The sequence below is a fragment of the Scyliorhinus torazame genome, chromosome 11 (assembly GCF_047496885.1).
Source record: "Scyliorhinus torazame isolate Kashiwa2021f chromosome 11, sScyTor2.1, whole genome shotgun sequence".
Classification (NCBI taxonomy): Eukaryota; Metazoa; Chordata; class Chondrichthyes; order Carcharhiniformes; family Scyliorhinidae; genus Scyliorhinus; species Scyliorhinus torazame.
Window position 1 is genome coordinate 30,359,269 of NC_092717.1, and position 19,351 is coordinate 30,378,619.

Below are 19,351 nucleotides of genomic sequence, written 5' to 3' on the forward strand. Positions count from 1 at the left end.
AACGCACTTGTCCTCGTTGTACGTGAGGTTCAAGGCTTTGGCAGTCTGGAGGAATTTTTGGAGGTTGGCGTCGTGGTCCTGCTGATCGTGGCCGCAGATGGTTACATTGTCGAGGTACGGGAACGTGGCCCGTAACCCATGTTGATCAACCATTCGGTCCATTTCCCGTTGGAAGACCGAGACGCCGTTTGTGACGCCAAAAGGGACCCTTAGGAAGTGGTATAATCGCCCGTCTGCCTCGAAGGCTGTGTACTTGCGGTCACTTGGGCGGATGGGGAGCTGATGGTAGGCGGACTTGAGGTCCACGGTGGAGAAGACTTTATACTGGGCAATCCGATTGACCATGTCGGATATGCGGGGGAGAGGGTACGCGTCTAGTTGTGTGTACCTGTTGATGGTCTGGCTATAGTCAATGACCATCCTTTGTTTCTCCCCTGTCTTCACTACTACCACCTGCGCTCTCCAGGGACTATTGCTGGCCTGGATTATGCCCTCCTTTAGTAGCCGCTGGACTTCGGAGCGAATGAAGGTCCGGTCCTGGGCGCTGTACCGTCTGCTCCTAGTGGCGACGGGTTTGCAATCCGGGGTGAGGTTCGCAAACAAGGACGGGGGTTGCACCTTGAGGGTGGCGAGGCCGCAGATAGTGAGTGGGGGTATGGGGCCGCCGAATTTAAACGTAAGGCTCTGTAGGTTACATTGAAAATCTAAGCCCAGCAAGGTGGGGGCACAGAGTTGGGGAAGGACGTTAAGTTTGTAGTTTTTGAATTCCCTCCCCTGTACCGTTAGGGTAACTATGCAGAATCCCTGGATCTGTACGGAGTGGGATCCTGCAGCTAGGCAAATCTTTTGTGCGCTGGGGTAGGTAGTTAAGGAACAGCGTCTTACCGTGTCGGGATGTATAAAACTTTCCGTGCTCCCGGAGTCGACTAGGCATGGCGTCTCGTGGCCGTTAATTAGGACCGTTGTCGTCGTCGTCTGGAGAGTCCGGGGCCGAGCCTGATCGAGTGTAACCGAAGCGAGCCGTGGTTGTAGTAGTGGGGTGGGGTCCGTTGTTGCCGTCCAAGATGGCGTCGGGGATGGATAAAATGGCCACCCCCATACCTCGCCCGTAGATGAGGGGTCACAAGATGGCGTCGGGGGTGGACAAAATGGCCGCCCCCATGCGTCGTACAGTTCGGGGGCGGTCCAAGATGGCGGGGCCCCTCCTCCCCTCGTGGTGGTCGGGATCCAAAATGGCGGCGTCTCCGGGTCGCACATTGAGTGCTGGGGGGTCTGGGGGGCGCTAGGACCGCGCGGAGTTCCGGGGCCGCGGGCGCTAGGACCGCGCGGAGTTCCTTGGCTGCGAGCGCCAGGGCCGCGGGCGCTAGGACCGCGCGGAGCTCCCTCGCTGGGGACCGCGGTGTTCGGGGCCAAGGCCGGCAGGTCAGTACTGCGAGCGCTGGGACCGTGAGGAGGTCCCTCGCCGGGGACGGAGATCGGGGTCCAGGTAAGTTGTATTGCCGGCGGGTCAGGCGTGGGGCGCGGGACGGGGGTGAGGGCCCAGGTCGGCGGGTCAGGCGTGGGGCGCGGGACGGGGGCGAGGGCCAAGGTCGGCGGGTCAGGCGTGGGGCGCGGGACGGGGGCGAGGGCCCAGGTCGGCGGCTCCGGCGGGTCAGGCGTGGGGCGCGGGACGGGGGCGAGGGCCAAGGTCGGCGGGTCAGGCGTGGGGCGCGGGACGGGGGTAAGGGTGGCGTTCGGGATGCGAAAAACCCCCTCCTCTCCGTGGAGAGTGTTGGCCGGCACCCAAATCGGGAGCGCCGGCGGCGGGTCGTACATGGGCTGCGGGGAGGGGGGTTGGGGGGCGTAGGCGGCGTGCAGGGCTCCCAGTTCTCCCGGGGCCGCGGTGGTCGGGACCCAAAATGGCGGCGCCTGGGGGTCGCACATGGCGTGCTGGGGGGGTTGGGAGGCATAGGCTGCCTGTAGGGCTCCCTGTGGCCCCGGGACGGCGGCGATCTCGCGGGATCGGCACACCACCGCATAGTGGCCCTTTTTCCCCGCAGCTTTTGCAGATGGCTGCGCGGGCCGGACAGCGTTGTTGGGGGTGCTTCGCCTGGCCGCAGAAATAACAGCGGGCGCCCCCGGTGCGACTCGGCGTTTGGACTGCGCAAGCCTGTGGGGTGTCCGGGGGGGGGGGGTAGGGGGTTTGCCGCGGCGGGTACGTACGGGGCCCAATGGCCTGCCGCGCGGTCGGGGCCGTAGGCACGGGTATTACGCGCGGCTACGTCCAGCGAGGCTGCCAGGGCCCGTGCCTCTGAGAGTCCTAGTGACTCTTTTTCTAGAAGTCTTTGGCGGATTTGGGAGGATTGTATACCTGCAACAAAAGCATCGCGCATTAACATGTCCGTGTGTTCGTTTGCATTCACCGACGGGCAGCTGCAGGCTCGTCCCAAAATCAGCAGCGCGGCGTAGAACTCGTCCATCGATTCTCCGGGAGCTTGCCGTCTTGTCGCGAGCTGGTAGCGAGCGTAGATTTGGTTAACTGGGCGAACGTAGAGACTTCTCAGTGCTGTGAACGCCGTCTGGAAATTGTGGGTGTCTTCAATGAGGGTGAAAATCTCCGTGCTCACCCTCGAGTGCAGGACCTGCAGTTTTTGTTCGTCTGAGACTCGGCCTGTGGTCGATCTGATGTAGGCCTCGAAGCAAGTCTGCCAGTGTTTGAAGGCTGCTGCCGCATTCACTGCGTGGGGGCTGATCCTCAGGCATTCTGGAATGATCCTGAGCTCCATAGTCCTTTTTAGACACGCTTAATAAATTGTGGCGCACAAAGACTCCATGAGACAAATAGAGTGAAGTCGATGAGGCTTTATTAAGCGTGTCTGTTCCCCAGCAGCCCGATAGTAAACTGGCATGCGGGGGAAGGCACCGGCTTCTTATACTTCGCCTTCAGGGCGGAGTATGAGGTCAACGGCCAACCAGGACCCGGGATCTGTCAGCCAATGACATTAGGGCTTCCAGTCCCACATGACCCCCAATACATACTACCACACTGTGCAAGCATTCTGCTGGCCTTCTCTCCTTGCTCATAGATCGCCCCCCTCGCCTTTCTCAGCTGCTCCACCGCCCTCCCTGTGGTTAACAAACCAAACTCCACTTGTAGCCTCCAACGTTCCCTTAGAAGCCCTGCCTCTGGGGTCTCCGCATACCTCCTGTCGAGCTGTAGTATCTCCTTTACCAGTCGGTCCCTCTCTGTCCTATCTATCGTCTCCCTGTGGGCCCGTATCGAGATCAGCTCCCCTCTAACCACCGCCTTCAATGCCTCCCAGACCATCGCTGCTGAAATTTCCCCCGTGTCATTGACCTCCAGGTAATTCTGAAAACATTTCCTCAACCACCCGCACACCTCCTCGTCTGCTAAGAGCCCCACGTCTAACCTCCAGTGCGGGCACTGATTATTGTCTTTATTAACCTGTAGGTCAACCCAGTGTGGGGCTTGGTCTGAGATTGTGATCGCCGAGTACCCGGTGTCCACCACCCCCGTCAGTAAAGCCTTGCTCAGAATGAAGAAATCGATCCAGCGTACACTTTATGCACGTGTGAGTAGAAGGAGAACTCCTTTACTCTTGGCTGCCCAAATCACCATGCCCCCCCCCCCCCCCCCATCTGCTCCATGAACCCTTTTAGCTCCATAGCCATTGCTGGCACCCTGCCCGTTTTTGAGCTTGACCAGTCTAAACCAGGGTCAATAACTATTGAAGTCCCTCCCATAAACAGCTTATGCGAATCCAGGTCTGGTATCTTCTGGGGGCTATTTAGCACAGGGCTAAATCGCTGGCTTTGAAAGCAGACCAAGGCAGGCCAGCAGCACGGTTCGATTCCCGTAACAGCCTCCCCGAACAGGCGCCGGAATGTGGCGACTAGGAGCTTTTCACAGTATCTTCATTTGAAGCCTACTTGTAGACTTCACAATAAGTAATTTTCATTTTCATTTTTTCATTTTCATTTCATTTCATTTTCATTTCATTTTTCCCCAGCATCCTCTTTATAAACTCCACATCGTCCCAGTTTGGCGCGAATACATTTAGTAATACCACCTGCATCCCCTCCAATTTCCCACTGACCATAATGTACCGGCCTCACCCATCTGAAACTATTCTAACCGCCTCAAACACCACTCACTTGTTGATCAGGATCGCTACCCCTCTGGTCTTTGAGTCCAGTCCCGAGTGGAAAACCTGTCCGACCCAACCTTTCCTTAACCTAATCTGATCAGCTACTCCTAAGGTGCATCTCCTGCAGCATTACCACGTCCGCCTTCAGTCCCCTCAGATGCACGAACACACGTGCCCTCTTGACCGGCCCATTGAGCACTCTTACATTCCAGGTGATCAGTCTAATTGGGGAGCTCATCGCCCCCCCTCCCCCTCCCCTTCGCCGATCAGCCATCCCCTCTCTTGGGCCAGTCACCCGGCCCGTCCCCAGGCAGCCTCCACTCCCCCCCGACCTCCTCTCTGTCCCTCAGCAACAGTCCCTCCCTCATCAGCAGAACATTTGCCCCCCTCCCCCCCAGTAACAGCACTGAATAAATCAACCACTTTGATAAGCCTAACATCTGTTCACCCCCCACTACGCTTCCGTAAGCTAGCCCACCCAGCTAGCTTGGTGGCCCTCGTCCCGGCGCCAGCCAATCTCCTACCTATTGTCCCTTCCCCCCCCCCCACCCCACTCATACATACATATTCAAATAAAAAACAATCCCAACACAATTGTCCGACAGAGATGAAAAAAAACCCTTGTTGAACTCAAACAAAGGAAAAGGTCAAGCAAAAGATCCAGCATCTGAACAAACGCACCTCCATCCCCCAACAGTGCAAATACAAACTTTTACCTCACAGCTCTGCAGCTGGTCCCAGATCCATACAGCAGGCATTACACATAATGTCTGAAAAAACCCCATAAGAAACAAGAAACTTTTTCTTTGCAAAACAAAAATGCTACAGCCAAATTCCAAGTTCAAAGTTCTCAATCCGACACCAGTCCTTTCTTTTTCGTGAAGTCCAGCACTTCCTCTGGCGACTCGAAATAGAAATGTTGTTCCTCGTATGTGATCCAGAGGTGGGCCGGGCACAACAGCCCGAACTTCACCTTTTTCTTGAAAAAGGTCGACCTGATCTGACTGAATCCCGCTCGTCTCCTGGCCACCTCCGCACTCAGGTCCTGATAGATCCGTAGGATACTGTTGTCCCATTTGTAGCTCCGTGTCTGCTTGGCCCACTGTAAAACACGCTCCTTATCCAGATATCTGTGGAATCTCACCACCATTGCCCTTGGGGGGTCTCCCATTCGCGGCTTTCTCGCAAGCGCTCTGTGAGCCCTGTCCACCTCCAAGGGTCGGGGGAATGCCCCATCCCCCAGCAGCTTCTCGAACATGGCCGCTATGTGTGCCCCAGCGTCCGCTCCTTCGGACCCCTCCGGGAGCCCAATGATCCTCAGGCTCTGTCAGCGGGACCTGTTCTTTAGGTCCTCCACCTTCTGCAGGAGCCTTTTCTGCTGGTCTCTTAACATCTCCAACTCCACTGCTGTTTGATGTTCCTCCTGGTCAGCCTTCACCTTCTCTACTTTCTGGATCGCCCGATCTTGGGCATCCAATCTAAGTTCCAGCCGTGAAATTGCCTCTTTCATCGGGTCCAAGCAGTCCTGCTCCTGCCTGGCGAAGCCCTCCTGGATAACTTGCATCAACTGCTCCGTTGACCGCTGGGTCGACAAGCCAGAGGTCCAGTCCTCCGCCATGCTGCCTCCCGCTGCAGCTTCAGCCCAAGCCTTCTCTGTCTTTCTGTGTCTGTCTTTACGAGCACTTCTAGTCCTTCTCTCCATGACCGATGTGGGAATTCGGTTCACAATTGCCTTTGTCATCAGTTTTTCAAATCAAGGCCGGTAAAAAAATCAGGGGAAAAGGTCCAAAAGTCCGACCTGAGCGGGAGTCACCAAATGTGCGACTTACTCCTTCATAGCCGCCACCAGAAGCTTGTTGTGCCCCCAATGGCCTTCTTGAGCTAGAAAAGCAAAACACTGAGGATGCTGGAAATCTGAAATAAAAACAGGAAGTGCTGAAGCTCCTCAGCAAGTCTGGCAGCACCCTGTGAAATTTAAACAGAGTAAACCGTTCGGTCCTCGCCCTATCCCCCAGGTTTTCTTAACCTTCTGATGCACTTTGTTGGATCTGATACAGCAGAGAACCACCACATTCAAGCATCAGATGGCGCTACCTGAAACTCAGCCACCTGTTCCTCTGTAACAGATTTCCCAATCTTTGTTACTCTACCCTTGTGACCATAAATCTGTTTCAGAATTCGAAGGGGGGGGGTTGCTATTAAGAAAAATCAAAGCAGCAGAACGAAAATTTGTTTCACTGGACTATGCATTTCGATCGCATGCATTTCTACTCGGGTTATTTTTGTTCTTTAACTTTCCCTCTGGTTAAAACAATAAAGGCACGTTCTGCTGATTTGCGTTATGTTCCTTTATGACGTTCGTGGCTGATGTTCTCCCTGCAACAAAGAACAACAAAGATACTGGAGCTGAGTTCCCAGCAGATCAGACAGTGTTCCTGGGAGCAGACCAAAAAATTTAACCCCCAGCCCTTCAGGTGGACAAAAAGGAGACGGCGAGACCCAGGGGAGCTTTGTATCTAAGTGATAGATCACGGATTGTGGGAGTATTTGTCTAGTTCATGCCTGAGGATTTTTGTGTGTGTCTGCAGCTCCCTAGCAACCCAGGTCGCCACAAAAAGCACCGGCCCTTGTTTGTCCCCCCTGGGTCTGACAGTAAATGCTGCCGGCCTGAAAGTTAACCAGCAACTAATCTGCTCGCCCCCTGTGCCTCTTATAGCTAGGCTGCTCCGCCAGCCCCGACACCCCGAATGAGCAGCTGAAAGCGGGCCCTCTCTAACCTGGAACTTCTGCGCAGGGAAGCCTCTATCCAGCCCAAGGGACAAGGCTACGACCCTCGGTCCTCGTTTATGATATCAACGTTTTCGACTCGGATTTCTCTTCTGAAACCACACTTGTGCCGATGGAGGAGGGGGACAGACCCGCAGACAGGTTAACCACTGGTACGTGGGCACAGAATGGATCAATTGGTAGCATGCCTGCCCGAGAGCTGGAAAGTCCCGGCTTCAAGTCCCACTGCAGGACTTACTCGCCACGGGAAGCGATGCCTCCAAAAGCGCACAAAACCACTGCAAATGGTGTATGAAGATATGCTTACACTCCTTCACTATAGGAGTGGGGGTGATCTAATCCAGTTGTTAAAGTGCTTTAATAAGAAAATAGACAGGGACTTGCTCTCTGCATGCCGCAGTCTTGTTTAAATGTAAGGGCAACCATTTGACGTAATGCATGGGGTCATCTAGCACCAGCCTACTATGAAGTGGGGGGGGGGGGTAATTGTAATGTTTTATTTAATAATTTTTTTTTTTAGAGTACCCAATTATTATTTTTTCCCCAATTAAGGGGTAATTTTGCATGGCCAATCCACCTAACCTGCACATCTTTTGGGTTGTGGGGGTAAAACCCATACAGACATGGGGAGAATGTGCAAACTCCACACGGACAGTGACCCAGGGCCGGGATCGAACCTGGGACCTCAGCGCCGCAGAACTGTTTTCGTTAAATTGCCTTGGGTGTCAAGTGAAATGTGTAAGTGGTTGCAGCATTTTTTTCTTTGAAGTGATTGGTGGGTGAGTTCAGTTCGAGGAACTCTGGCCAAGGGGGAATGGCTACTTCTTGAGGATGGAGCTGTTGAGATTTGGTTTTCTGAGTAGGTACCTGTTGCCAACCTGGAAGTGTTTTACGACGGTAATTTTAATTGATCCCCGAGGATGGCATTGTTAAACACCTCACCACTGAATTCTTTGTTTTCCAGAACCTCCGGATGTAACAGCGGATGACTTTGTAAGTAGACCAATGTGAGTTGAGGGTGAAATTGGGGATGTGTTGAGTTGAGTGAGCCATTCTCCTCCTCCCGCGCGGCTCCACAAGTTTCTTTGTAATTAGAATCATAGAATTGACAGTGCAGAAGGAGGCCATTCGGCCCATCGAGTCTGCCCTTAGAAAGGGCACCCTACTTAAGCCCACGCCTCCACCCTATCAACGTAACCCAGTAACCCCACCTAACCTTTTTGGACGCTAAGGGGCAATTTAGCATGGCCAATCCACCTAACCTGCACATCTTTGGACTTGTGGGAGGAAACCGGAGCACCCGGAGGAAACGGCGAGAAAGCGCAAACTCCACGGTCACCTGAGGCTGCAATTGAACCCAGATCCCTGGAGCTGTGGGGCAGCAGTGCTAACCACTGTGCCGCTCCCTTAGAAATCAAATGCTTGGGCCTAGCTGGCAGCATCCGTGGAGAGAGAAACAGAGTTAACGCTTGGAATCCATCAGAAGAGTCTACCGACTGGAAACTTTGTTTGTCACTCCACAGATGTTACAGATGATGATCCACGCCAGACCTGCTGAGTTCTCCACCCCCCCCACCCAGCATTTTTCTCTTTTAATTACAAATTTTCAGCACCTGCTGTATTTTGCTTTTATACCAAGTTTTCGTTCATCTTCTCTGTCGACCACTGTTAAAAATGTAGCGTTTCATCCTAAAATTCATATTTCCCTCCCGGCTGAATAGTTTAATGCTCGTCATTTTAATTGGTTTTAATTAAGATGAAACCTGCATTTTAAATTGCTGACTTTAAAGCTTTGCTTACAGAAAGAACGTTACAGAAATACATGTTAAATTGGGATGTTTTAGTCTTTTTTTTTAAGCAGTTAAGGATAAAACTACGGGGAGAGGGCATTTCGGCGATGCATCATTCTGGTCTGGTTTAGTTGTAAAGCAGTAGCATTTTATATAAAAAGGTCCCAGCAAATTCCAATTTTATATTTTACTCCTAAAACATTGACCGATCACACAATGTGCATTGGAACATAAAAATGAAGCGACTAGAGTATAAATGAGCCAAAATAGCAGATTAGTTACATGTTGTTGAAACCTACACTGTATCTTGGCATTGTACATAGGAATCTGACCAGCCTACCCAATTTCATTTGGAGTTTCTGGTTTGATGATCATAACAACCCTTTTCCTTTAGGTATCAAACCCCAAGAGGTTGTGGACAACCAGGGACTTCCATTGGATTGGTCCATATGATTCTGGGCAAAGTACTGCCTTCTGCAGCATGCCTGACCCGGAAACCCTCCCACTCTTAACCCCTTGCCATCAGGCATATTGGAGGGGTGTCCAGGCTGATAATCAACTTGTCTGGCCACATTATGAACACCCCTTCCTTGAACCCAAAGTTTCAATTCCAGCCATTGGGACAGTACCGATGCGTCACAACGCCTCCTGTTGTACAATACTTTGTAAATATAAACAAAACAGACAGATTTTATTCCTTACCCAGAATCCATGCAATTGGATGTATGACCCTATAGCTGTTCTGGCCATCGTTCTATTGACAAGAACTCTTGTATTTTTATTTGAAATGGAAGTGCCCTTGACATGGCGATTGTAACTTAGGAAAATATCCCAAACACTTTACAGAGGCGAAGTAGAAAGATGAGAGCCCAGCTAAAGAAGGGGATACTAGGGAGGTAACGTAGATCGTACAACGTAGAACATACAGTGCAGAAAGAGGCCATTCGGCCCACCGACCCACTTAAGCCCTCACTTCCACCCTATCCCCGTAACCCAATAACCCCTCCTAACCTTTTTGGTCACTAAGGGCAATTTATCATGGCCAATCCACCTAACCTGCACGTCATTGGACTGTGGGAGGAAACCGGAGCACCCGGAGGAAACCCACGCAGACACGGGGAGAACGTGCAGACTCCACACAGACAGTGACCCAGCGGGGAATCGAACCTGGGACCCTGGCGCTGTGAAGCCATAGTGCTATCCACTTGTGCTACCGTGCTGCCCCTAAACTTAAAAAGCTATTACAAAGGGAGCGTTTAATGTGGAGGAAATTAAGAGTTTGAAGGGTTTAGCGAGGCACTTCCACGAGAGAAGGAATGACCTACATGTCTGTAGTTCAGTTACCAATGGTGGGGCACAAGGAAGGTGAAAGCAGAGTTTCTGGATAGGATCTTTCAGCATGTTAGGTCACAATTTACTTATTTAAGAGGCAAATGAGCTCTTTTAGGTATCCACCCAATTAACAATGGGACCAGCATCTTTTGGGCAAATTGCGTTCCATTGGGGTTTTTTAAAAAAAAATATTTTTGTTGGAATTTTTGCACTTAATATCAAAACTTTACAGAACAATCTAGAAACAATAACACCAACACAAATATCACAAGCTGCTACCGCATCTGTGACAGTCATCCTCGTTCTATGATTTCCCCACATTTTTTACATTAGTGTGTATCGTAGTTTTTTTTAAGAGTTGTTCTTATTGGAACTTTTAATGTTTAGCAATAAACATTATGCACCACTTTACATCTGTATATGCAATTGCTGTCAGGACTCTTGTAATCGTTTATAATTACATTCATTTTTCTGGGGGGGGGGGGGGGAGGGTTTGCGGGGAGGATGTCCTGTTTCCTCCTTGAGGGAGGTTAGGATGGTCCACCTTCCTGGTTTGGCACATGTGTGCAAACAGATCTGCAAAGAGGTTTGTGAACTTCTTCCACATGTCGTGGAATCTCTCCTCGGACCCACTTATCGAGAATTTTATTTTTTTATAGTTGCAGGGACTCAGCCAGGTGTGAGAGCCACTCCGAGGTCCTAGGTGACATTGCCGACTTCCAGCCGAGCAGAAATCTCCACCTGACGATCAGTGAGGCAAAGGCCATGGCGTCCACCCCCTTCCCTGTCCAGAGCTCCGCCTCAACAAGCAGACTGTGTGGCACCTGTGCCATGTCCATGTGGACTGGGCACCACGTGGAGGAGGACGACACCAGCTCCCGGTGGCCGTCAAGATCACAGCAGCACTGAACTTCCGTACCTCAGGATCATTCCAGGGCTCGAGCAGGGACTTGTGGTGGGATCTCACAAGCTACAGCCCACAGGTCATGGATGCCCTGTTTGCCCAGGTGGCAAACAGTATAAACATTGGCATGGACCAAGGACAACAAAATGCCCCCGGTCCAGGGGCTAGTAGATAGCATGCATGTTGCCGGGCCACCAGGAAGTGCCCTACGTCAACAGGAAGGGGTTCCACTCCCTGAACATCCAGCTCACATGCAACCATCACCTGAAGATCATGCACATGTGTACTTGGTTCCCATGGAGTGTGCACAATAGTTACATCCTGAGGCAGTCAGACATACACGCCCTCTTCGAGGACCACCCCAGGATGTCTGTTGTCCCTTGGGCGATAAGGGGTACCCGCTTAGGACCTGGCTGATGACGCCAGAAGGAGGCCGGTGACCGATGTGGGGACCCAATACAACGAGGCCCATGCAGCCACCCGGGCTGTCATTGATGGTGCATTGGTCTGGTCAAAATGCAATTCCGATGCCTCAACCACTTTGGTGGTGCCTTGTAGTACACCCCCAAGAGGGTCGCCCACTTTGTGGTGGTCTGCTGTGACCTCCACAACCTGGCACAGCAGTGGGGCGACATGCTGCAGGAGGAGGAACATGGGCAGCAAGCGAGGGGGAGGACGACAAGTAGGCGCCGGATCAGAAGGGTCTAGGACGATCCCAGGGAGGAACCGGAGGACCAGCTGGAGGACAGGCGGCAGCAGCGAGTAACAGGGAGGCCCTCATCATCTCCCGCTTCACGTAGGACATGGCCTAGTACGTCATCGCTATACCACCGCTCCCATTTCCCACACTCCCAGAGTCTGTGTTACACAATCCATGGTGCTGGGACTATCAGCACAGCCAGCGCGTCACTGTCAAGGAAAGTGCAGTGATGATAACCCGTAAAGAGCTAATGCTGGTGTTCCTCAATTTGTGCCATAGTCTGACCCCTGCCTGTATCTTGGGGTGAGAGAGGGGAGGCATGGGTGAGCCAGGGCATGGTGATGGGCGGGCATAGGGTCAGACACATTCCCGGAGGGTGGGGGGTGGTGGGTCACCCGTGCGGCCCAGTGTAGGTTGTTGATCTTGCGGCACTGGGTGCCGATTCTCCTGGTGACGCTGACGGCCGCTGCCACTTGCTCCCATGCGGCACTGGCTGCCCTGTGGCTTACCCTCTGGGACCCTCGGGGGAGCAGGACATCCCTCGTAGCCTCCAACACCTCTAGGAGCCTCCCCTCCTGCATCCCCGAATCGTGAGGCCAGTCATATTGTTGCCAAGGTTGCGAGCTGTGTGCGGTTGGCTGCGCAAGAGCAGTTTAAGTGCTGCCCTATCTTGTGATCGGGGGTGGGGGGGGAGCTGGCGAGTGTGGCCCCGGTGAATCAGCTGGCGAGCCTTCATTTGCGGTGAGAAGCCCTTGGGCCTCATTAATTAACGTTGGATTGCGGTGCTGGCCTCGCCGGTCCGAGCGTCGCGAAGCTCGCGGCAGTTCCCGCTCGCTACCACATTCGGAAACTTTTTTCATTGAATCGCGCCCATAGACTTTCTGAAACAGATTCACTTTTGCGCTTACCGTGAGTAGGCATTTTCCATTTCAAATGTGGCTTGTTTTGAGGTAAAGCTCCTCAGGATTTAATCCCCGGCCACCTATGCGCCCCCCCCCCCCCCCAACCCGGAGGATTGGTGGGCAGGCCTCTGGCAATGGACCCCCTGCGGCGCGGCGTACTCCACGTTCAGGCCGATTTTCGGGGCCTGGAGAATTGCCGGACCCCCCCCCCCCGCGCCGACCGTGATTTCGGCGAGGGACTGCGGAGAATCCAGCCCCCTGCCTTTCATTCTACAATTGGTTCTCGCATAAGTAAATTTTAACCCTTGGTTGACTGAAAAGCAGTTCCAAAGACCAGTTTTACAGCCAATTAAAACACCAATAGGGCAAAGAACCTCGAATCACGAAGTACATAAGATTCCCCTGTAGCCCGCCCAGGGTAATAGGCGTACTCAAAGATCAGAAACCATAAGTAAAAATAATATTTATGAATGGACACAACAAGGGTGCATACTATTATTGAGGATGAAAATCCTTGCAAGCAGATTTAGCTATATCTTCTGTTCCTGAAGCCATGGAAACTGATTTTCATCTTCAGTAACTGGGTAGTAATCTGGCAGTACAGATTTCAATCAATGACACGCAAACCATCAGGGTCTGTAAAGGATGAGAAGATCCGTCTTGCTAAAATAATAATCTACCCGTGACAACAAACATCTAGCTGAGTTATGATCTGGAATGCACTAGCTGGACGGCTGGATGAAGATGTTCAATGAGTATACGCTTGGAAAATGAAATATTTACAGGGCAAAGTAGAAAAGGCAAGGGAGTGGGGCTACTTGGACAGCCCTTTCAAAGTGTTGGATCCAGCACAACAGGCTGCTGATCTCCTGTGTTGTATGATTCGATGACCCTCTAGCTTGTTGTCCACTGAAGACATTGGGCGGGATTTTCCAGCCCCTCGCGCCGCAGGGAATCACCTGGTCCCCTGCGGCGGGTCCAACCACGACGGGGCTGGAAAATCCCAGCCATTGTTATCAATAAAACGTTGACAAAATGGCTTTGGAAACACATCAAATATCTTGAATGCCATCCTGATTTACAGACAAAAGCTTTCCTCTTTCTACTGCCAGTGAAGTGAGTTGTCTTATTTGCAATACAAATGGCACACCGAGGACACTCTTAGGATTAATTGCTAAATGCTGGGGGCAGTATTAACACTAACTACATCTGAAGGTGCTTGACATTGATGCCAATTTTCTCTGTATTCTTCTTTTTTGTATACATGCCACGCCACAGAGATTCAAAAAGTAGGAAACTGTTCATTTTCCCAGCAATGATGGCGCACGTCTTGATGCGCAAAATAAATTGTCCCTCGAAGGAAGATTGCATTTTGAAAGCAGAATTTAACCTCATAGCTATCTTTTTAAAACATTTTGAGAAACACTGTGGTCTGTAGTTTGCAACATTACGATGGTTGGAAAGATTAATCACACCCCTTTTTTTCAATTCTAGGAAGAGTACCTGCTAACAGATAACCTAATGGTGGACTATTTCAATATGTTTCTCAGTTTACTGGTAAGTGGTTACTTGATTAAATACAGTGAAACATATGTAAACAGGCAAGAGCAGAAAATGGACACCCGGAAAGAAAAAGATATTTATTGAGACACAAATAATTTATATGGTAAAGTATACACAATGGCCTCCACACCATGACCTCATTTTCTTAGAACACTGAAATGATGAATTATGGACTGCCTTCTAAAAGCAGCGCACCATGTTACAACTTGAAACAGGCAGGCCAGCACAAAGCTGCAGGATTTTGTGAAGGAAAGGACTGTTGCAAAACAGCGAGCTCCTTACCCAGCATTCATGGAGGTAGAGAAACCATCCTTGCCTCTGGCATTTTATATTGCCATGTCTCTATCCCACAGATAGAACATTTTCTCTGTGGGTGAAGGACTCCACATTCAACATAGCTGTTTCTTTCAAAATACCCGCTACTTCATCGCGCTGACCTGCATGTACTCACCTCACCAGCCTCCCAAATCAAGGAAGAGGGGACATCCTTTCCCAGCACTGCATTCATTTATTCTTTCAGCTCCTGATTCTATGACCATATTTTTAAACGTGTTGACGATGGACCTGCTTCTTTGCGGAGTTTTGGCTTTGTGGAGAGGTGACTGACTCTTGCAGCTCTTTCTGTCCCTCTCCTGCCCTGTGATGTGAGGGATGGGCCTGTGAGTCCCTCATTTGCCAGTCTGTTTTTCTGCAGATTCACTGTTCAATGTGACCTGTGATTGTATTTCCTCCCAAAGGTTCTCACCGATCCTGATACTTGCCTTTTCCAGCTTCAGTACATCAGCACCAGTCCTTATCCTGTGACTGCCTTATTGCTGGTTGGTAGAGCCACAATTCATCACTGGAGTTGCACTGTTCTGAGTGGGACTGGATTGAAATGAAACCGGAATTTAAACTGCAAAAATATTAAGTGAACAGAGTGGAACACTGATGATTGAGACAAATTCATACCATTGCAATGGCTGATTAGGGCTGATCACAATATCTGCTATTGCTTCAAGTTTGCTGGAACTTTCTTTATGCAGCGCACACAACCATTTTGAAAATGAGGACAGCTGATGTCTAAAGTGTGTCATGTGAGAGTACCTTTAAGACATGGATGTTTAAGCAATGTACCTTTAAGTAAACAGCGATGTCAGAGAGTGGGTGGAGCTGAGGTCAGGTCAGCCATTTTGCAGGTTAGTTTTGCAGTTTTGAAAAAGAGCTGCTGTGTGTCTGTGTTTGCAGTGAGCTGGATCTCTGCCATGTCAGACTATCTCTGAATCATTTGGGTGATTTAAACTCATAAGAGTAAAGCCTTTAACCTGATGTGATTTTGTTTAAAGGTGTTAAGTCTCTTGGAGGTTTGAAGGAACATTTTAAGGAATTATGTACTGTTGCAATATTTTCTGAGTTATCTTTGAAGTAAGGGGTGTTGAGAGATCCAATGTTTATTTAAGATGTTAAGTTGAGTTCATGGAATAAGCAGTGTTTTGTGTTTAAAAACCCACGTGTCCATAATTGTAATCCCACACCTAGGGAACAAGCCGTGTGCTAGGAAAAGCAACAAATACATTAAAGGGAGAGGTTGGTTGAACTCCATGATACATTTTGGGGGTTCTGAAAACGCCTCGCCCATAACAATTGGGGGCTCGAGGGGGATAAAAGTCTATCTATTGGATTGGCTTTTGTGAACTTAAAGACAGTGAAGGATTGTTGCTTTTCCGGTGTGGTATTTTAGTTTAAGTGGGGAAAGTGTTGTGAACAATGGCTCTTTCAGAGGCTCAGAAGTTTTTGGGGGTGGAGAATGTCACGCGCAGTACTTTACGGACAGAAATGAAAAGCAAACTGTTAGATTTGGCAAGAACATTGTAGTTAACATTACCTGACAAAATGCGAAAAGGTGAGGTAATTATGGCGGTGGTTAAGTATTTAAAGTTACCTGAGATAGAGTTTGACTCATTGGAAATGGCAAAAATTCAGTTGCAAATTAAACAAATGGAACATGAGAAACAATTAAAGCGGCTTGAATACGAGAGTGAGAGAGAGGAAAAAGAAAGAGAAAGAGAGAGAGAGGAAAAAGAAAAGGAGAGAGAAGAAAGGAGAGAAGAAAGAATAGCCCTAGCAGAACAAAAAGAAAAAGAAAGGGAGATACAAATCAGGGAAAAAGATAAAGAGAGGGAGTTTGAACTTCAGAAAATGGCCATGAAACATGACAATCAGTTAAAATTGGCAGACGTAAAGGGAAACGTAGAGTTGGATGATAGTGATGAGGATAGTGAGAAAGAGCGTCATAGTCGAAGGCTTGGTGGGAATCTATTTAAATATGTACAAGCATTGCCAAGGTTTGACGAGAAGGAAGTGGAAGCCTTTTTCATTACATTTGAGAAGGTAGCTAAACAAATGAAATGGCCACAGGACATGTGAGTGTTACTGATTCAAACAAAGCTGGTAGGTAGAGCTAGTGAAGTGTTTGCATCACTACCGGAGGAGGTATCTGGAACGTATGAGGAAGTGAAGAAATCCATCTTAAGTGCATATGAGCTAGTGCCTGAAGCGTACAGACAAAGGTTTAGACATTTATGGAAAGAATTTGGTCAAACATGCATGGAGTTTGAAAGGCTCAAACAGAGTAATTTTGATAGGTGGATAAGGGCTTTGAAAATAGACCAAACGTATGAAGCTCTCAGAGAAATTAAACTTTTGGAGGAGTTTAAAAATTCAATTCCTGATGTAGTGAGAACTCATGTGGAAGATCAGAGGGGTAAAACTGCAAGATTAGCAGCGGAAATGGTAGATGATTATGAATTAGTTCATAAATCAAAGATTGGTTTACGACATCAGTTTCAGCTGGTGAGGGATAGAAACTGGGGACATGAGAAATACTCAAATGGTAAAGGTAAAGGTGATCTGATGGGAGACAATAAAGAGAGTGTATCTCAGATTAAAAAATAAATCCAGGAGGGTGGAAAAGAAATGAAAAGTTTCAGATGTTTTCACTGTAATAAACTAGGCCATGTAAAGTCACAGTATTGGTGGTTGAAGAAAATCACTGGGAAGGCTGATGTGGTAAAATAGGATAAGACAGTGGGGTTTGTTAGAGTGGTAAAGGAAAGCCCAAGGGAAGTGAAGGAGGTGCAAACGATTGTACAGCCTGTTCAAGAAGTAATTGTTAAGAAGGTACCAGATGTCTTTAAAGAATTTACTTGTGTGGGTAAAGTTTACTCATGTGTATCAGAAGGAGCAGGTAAAGAAGTCACAATTTTAAGAGATACAGGGGCTAGTCAATCTTTAATGGTAAGAGATGAGGAATTATGTAGTTTGGGAAGAATATTGCCAGAAAAGGTGGTGATATGTGGAATTCGGGGTGAGAGGAGTAGCGTTCCATTATATAAGGTAAGGTTGGAAAGTCCAGTGAAGAGTGGTGAAGTGGTAGTGAGGATTCTTTTGCAGCCAGTCCGGATGAAATGATCAGTCGAACACCTCGTTACTTTAACATATGTTTATTTCTCGGCCGGGGCTAAGACCACTGTATCTCTTGAGAGTTACAACAGCAAGCCAAAGCCAATACATCTAACAGCAGGATTTATACATTTTTGGTTCATTTCTGAGGGCAGCTCCCTCGCATTTCTATCTGTGCTTTCAGCTCAATTATAATTATCTTTAAGCCTAGTGCACCCATTCCCAAGGTTGTTACTGCAATTTGTCTGGTTCAAAAACAAGTGATACAGCTTGCTACTAAAAAGCCTGTTTTGACATTTCTTCACACAAAGCTTTATCTAACATTTTGTTTTTCCCATAAAGTTCCAATCCATCTTGAGCCAAACTCTCATTTATCGATCATCAGCCAAACTCTCATTCCCCCCTTTTATCATTTCATGATAACTTCTAATCCATAGAATCTGTGCTCGCATTGACTAGCACCTACAAATATCCCTTTAACCACATTCCTTACCAAACATTTTGTTCCCAATGGTCTTCCCATGTTGGTGGTATTAGTGAGGGTATGAAACGGAGGCTGGTGGGATTTGTTATAACTTGATTGGTACCACATCTCAAAGGTGTTCATTGGATAGCCCCCCTCTTTCCAAGGTCTTGGGGATATGGGGAGAAACGATAAACTAGAAGCTGCCCCACCGTCTGGGTGTCTTACCATAGATGCAATTCTTATAGTCCTGGGGGATTGACGAGTACCATCCTGGTAAATATACCATTCTACTGTTTCTGACAGGTTAAGGGGAACAGGTCTGAGGGGGATCCCTCCCTTAGCATGGGTAGGGATATGTGTACATACCCAGCAACCAGAAACATTCATATCCTTTGCGTACACATATGACATATACAGATACGTGTTTACCTGTAATTCCCTTTTTTCCCCCAGCCTTACCCTCCCTTGGTCAACGCATCCCAAGGGTAAAGTCTTTTTTTCTTCTTTTTTTTTCTGCAGCTATAGTCCCATTTACAGTTGACCTGATGACTGGGTAGGTTGCCCTTCATCACTCCACTGATGAGTATGGCCCGATTGCATCGTTGTACGTAGGCTGAACATCCGTCCGCAGGGGTCGCGTTCCAAGGTCCTTTTCCTGGGCCTTGACTGGTACACTAAGGTGTCTCCTCGACAGAGGTGATGAGTCCGTCTTCCCTTGGGGCCACAGGTTCTTCGCTTGGCCTCTCCTCCCGTATCCAAAAGTCCCAGCAGGGTTACGATAATAAGGCTGTCCTTCATCCCGTGAATGATGCTGAAGTTATTACCTAGGGCTCGAAATAGAGGGTTATTCTCTATCGCATTTTCACAAATTTACAATGGTGGATGTGGATCCAGGCATTTCTGCCTTCCACTTTTACAGCAGTGGGAGTAGTGAGTAGGACCTGGTGTGGTCCTTCCCATCGGGGTTCTAATCCTTTCCTAACCCAATTACGAATCAGAACATACTCCCCCGGATTAATGGTGACAGTACTGGATAAGGGAGGTATCTCCCCACGGGCTGCTCGGACCCGCGAATGGAGGCCCTTTAGTACTTTAGTCAAGGCTATCACATAGTTGGCCATTTCAGTAGTCATATGGTGAAACTGTACTTCCTTATGTTTCCCTTGATCCCAAGGAGTACGCAATAAAATTTCGGCGGGACTCAGTCGTGTCTTTCCAGCTGGGGTTGCATGTATTTGGAAGAGGGCAATAGGCAATAATTTGAGCCAAGTGGCTCCAGTCTCTGCCTGTAGTTTTGCCAGTTTTGTTTTTAATGTCT

The 19,351-nt window shown here is 49.3% G+C and overlaps 1 protein-coding gene across 4 annotated transcripts in view; it reads left to right on the forward strand.

The window, feature by feature from the left end:
- Positions 1-6,377: 6,377 nt before the first annotated feature.
- The window catches only part of LOC140385213 (regulator of G-protein signaling 22-like), a 198,201-nt gene continuing 185,227 nt past the window's right edge, over positions 6,378-19,351 (forward strand). For 3 of the 4 annotated variants that reach the window (XM_072467116.1, XM_072467118.1, XM_072467117.1), the window contains exons 1-3: positions 6,378-7,087; positions 7,900-7,928; positions 14,058-14,120. In XM_072467116.1, coding sequence (XP_072323217.1) covers positions 7,048-7,087; positions 7,900-7,928; positions 14,058-14,120 — 132 coding nt within the window. In that variant the 5' untranslated portion in view covers positions 6,378-7,047. Of the gene's footprint in view, positions 7,088-7,899; positions 7,943-14,057; positions 14,121-19,351 lie in introns of all 4 variants that reach the window. The other variant, XM_072467119.1, reaches the window with a different exon arrangement.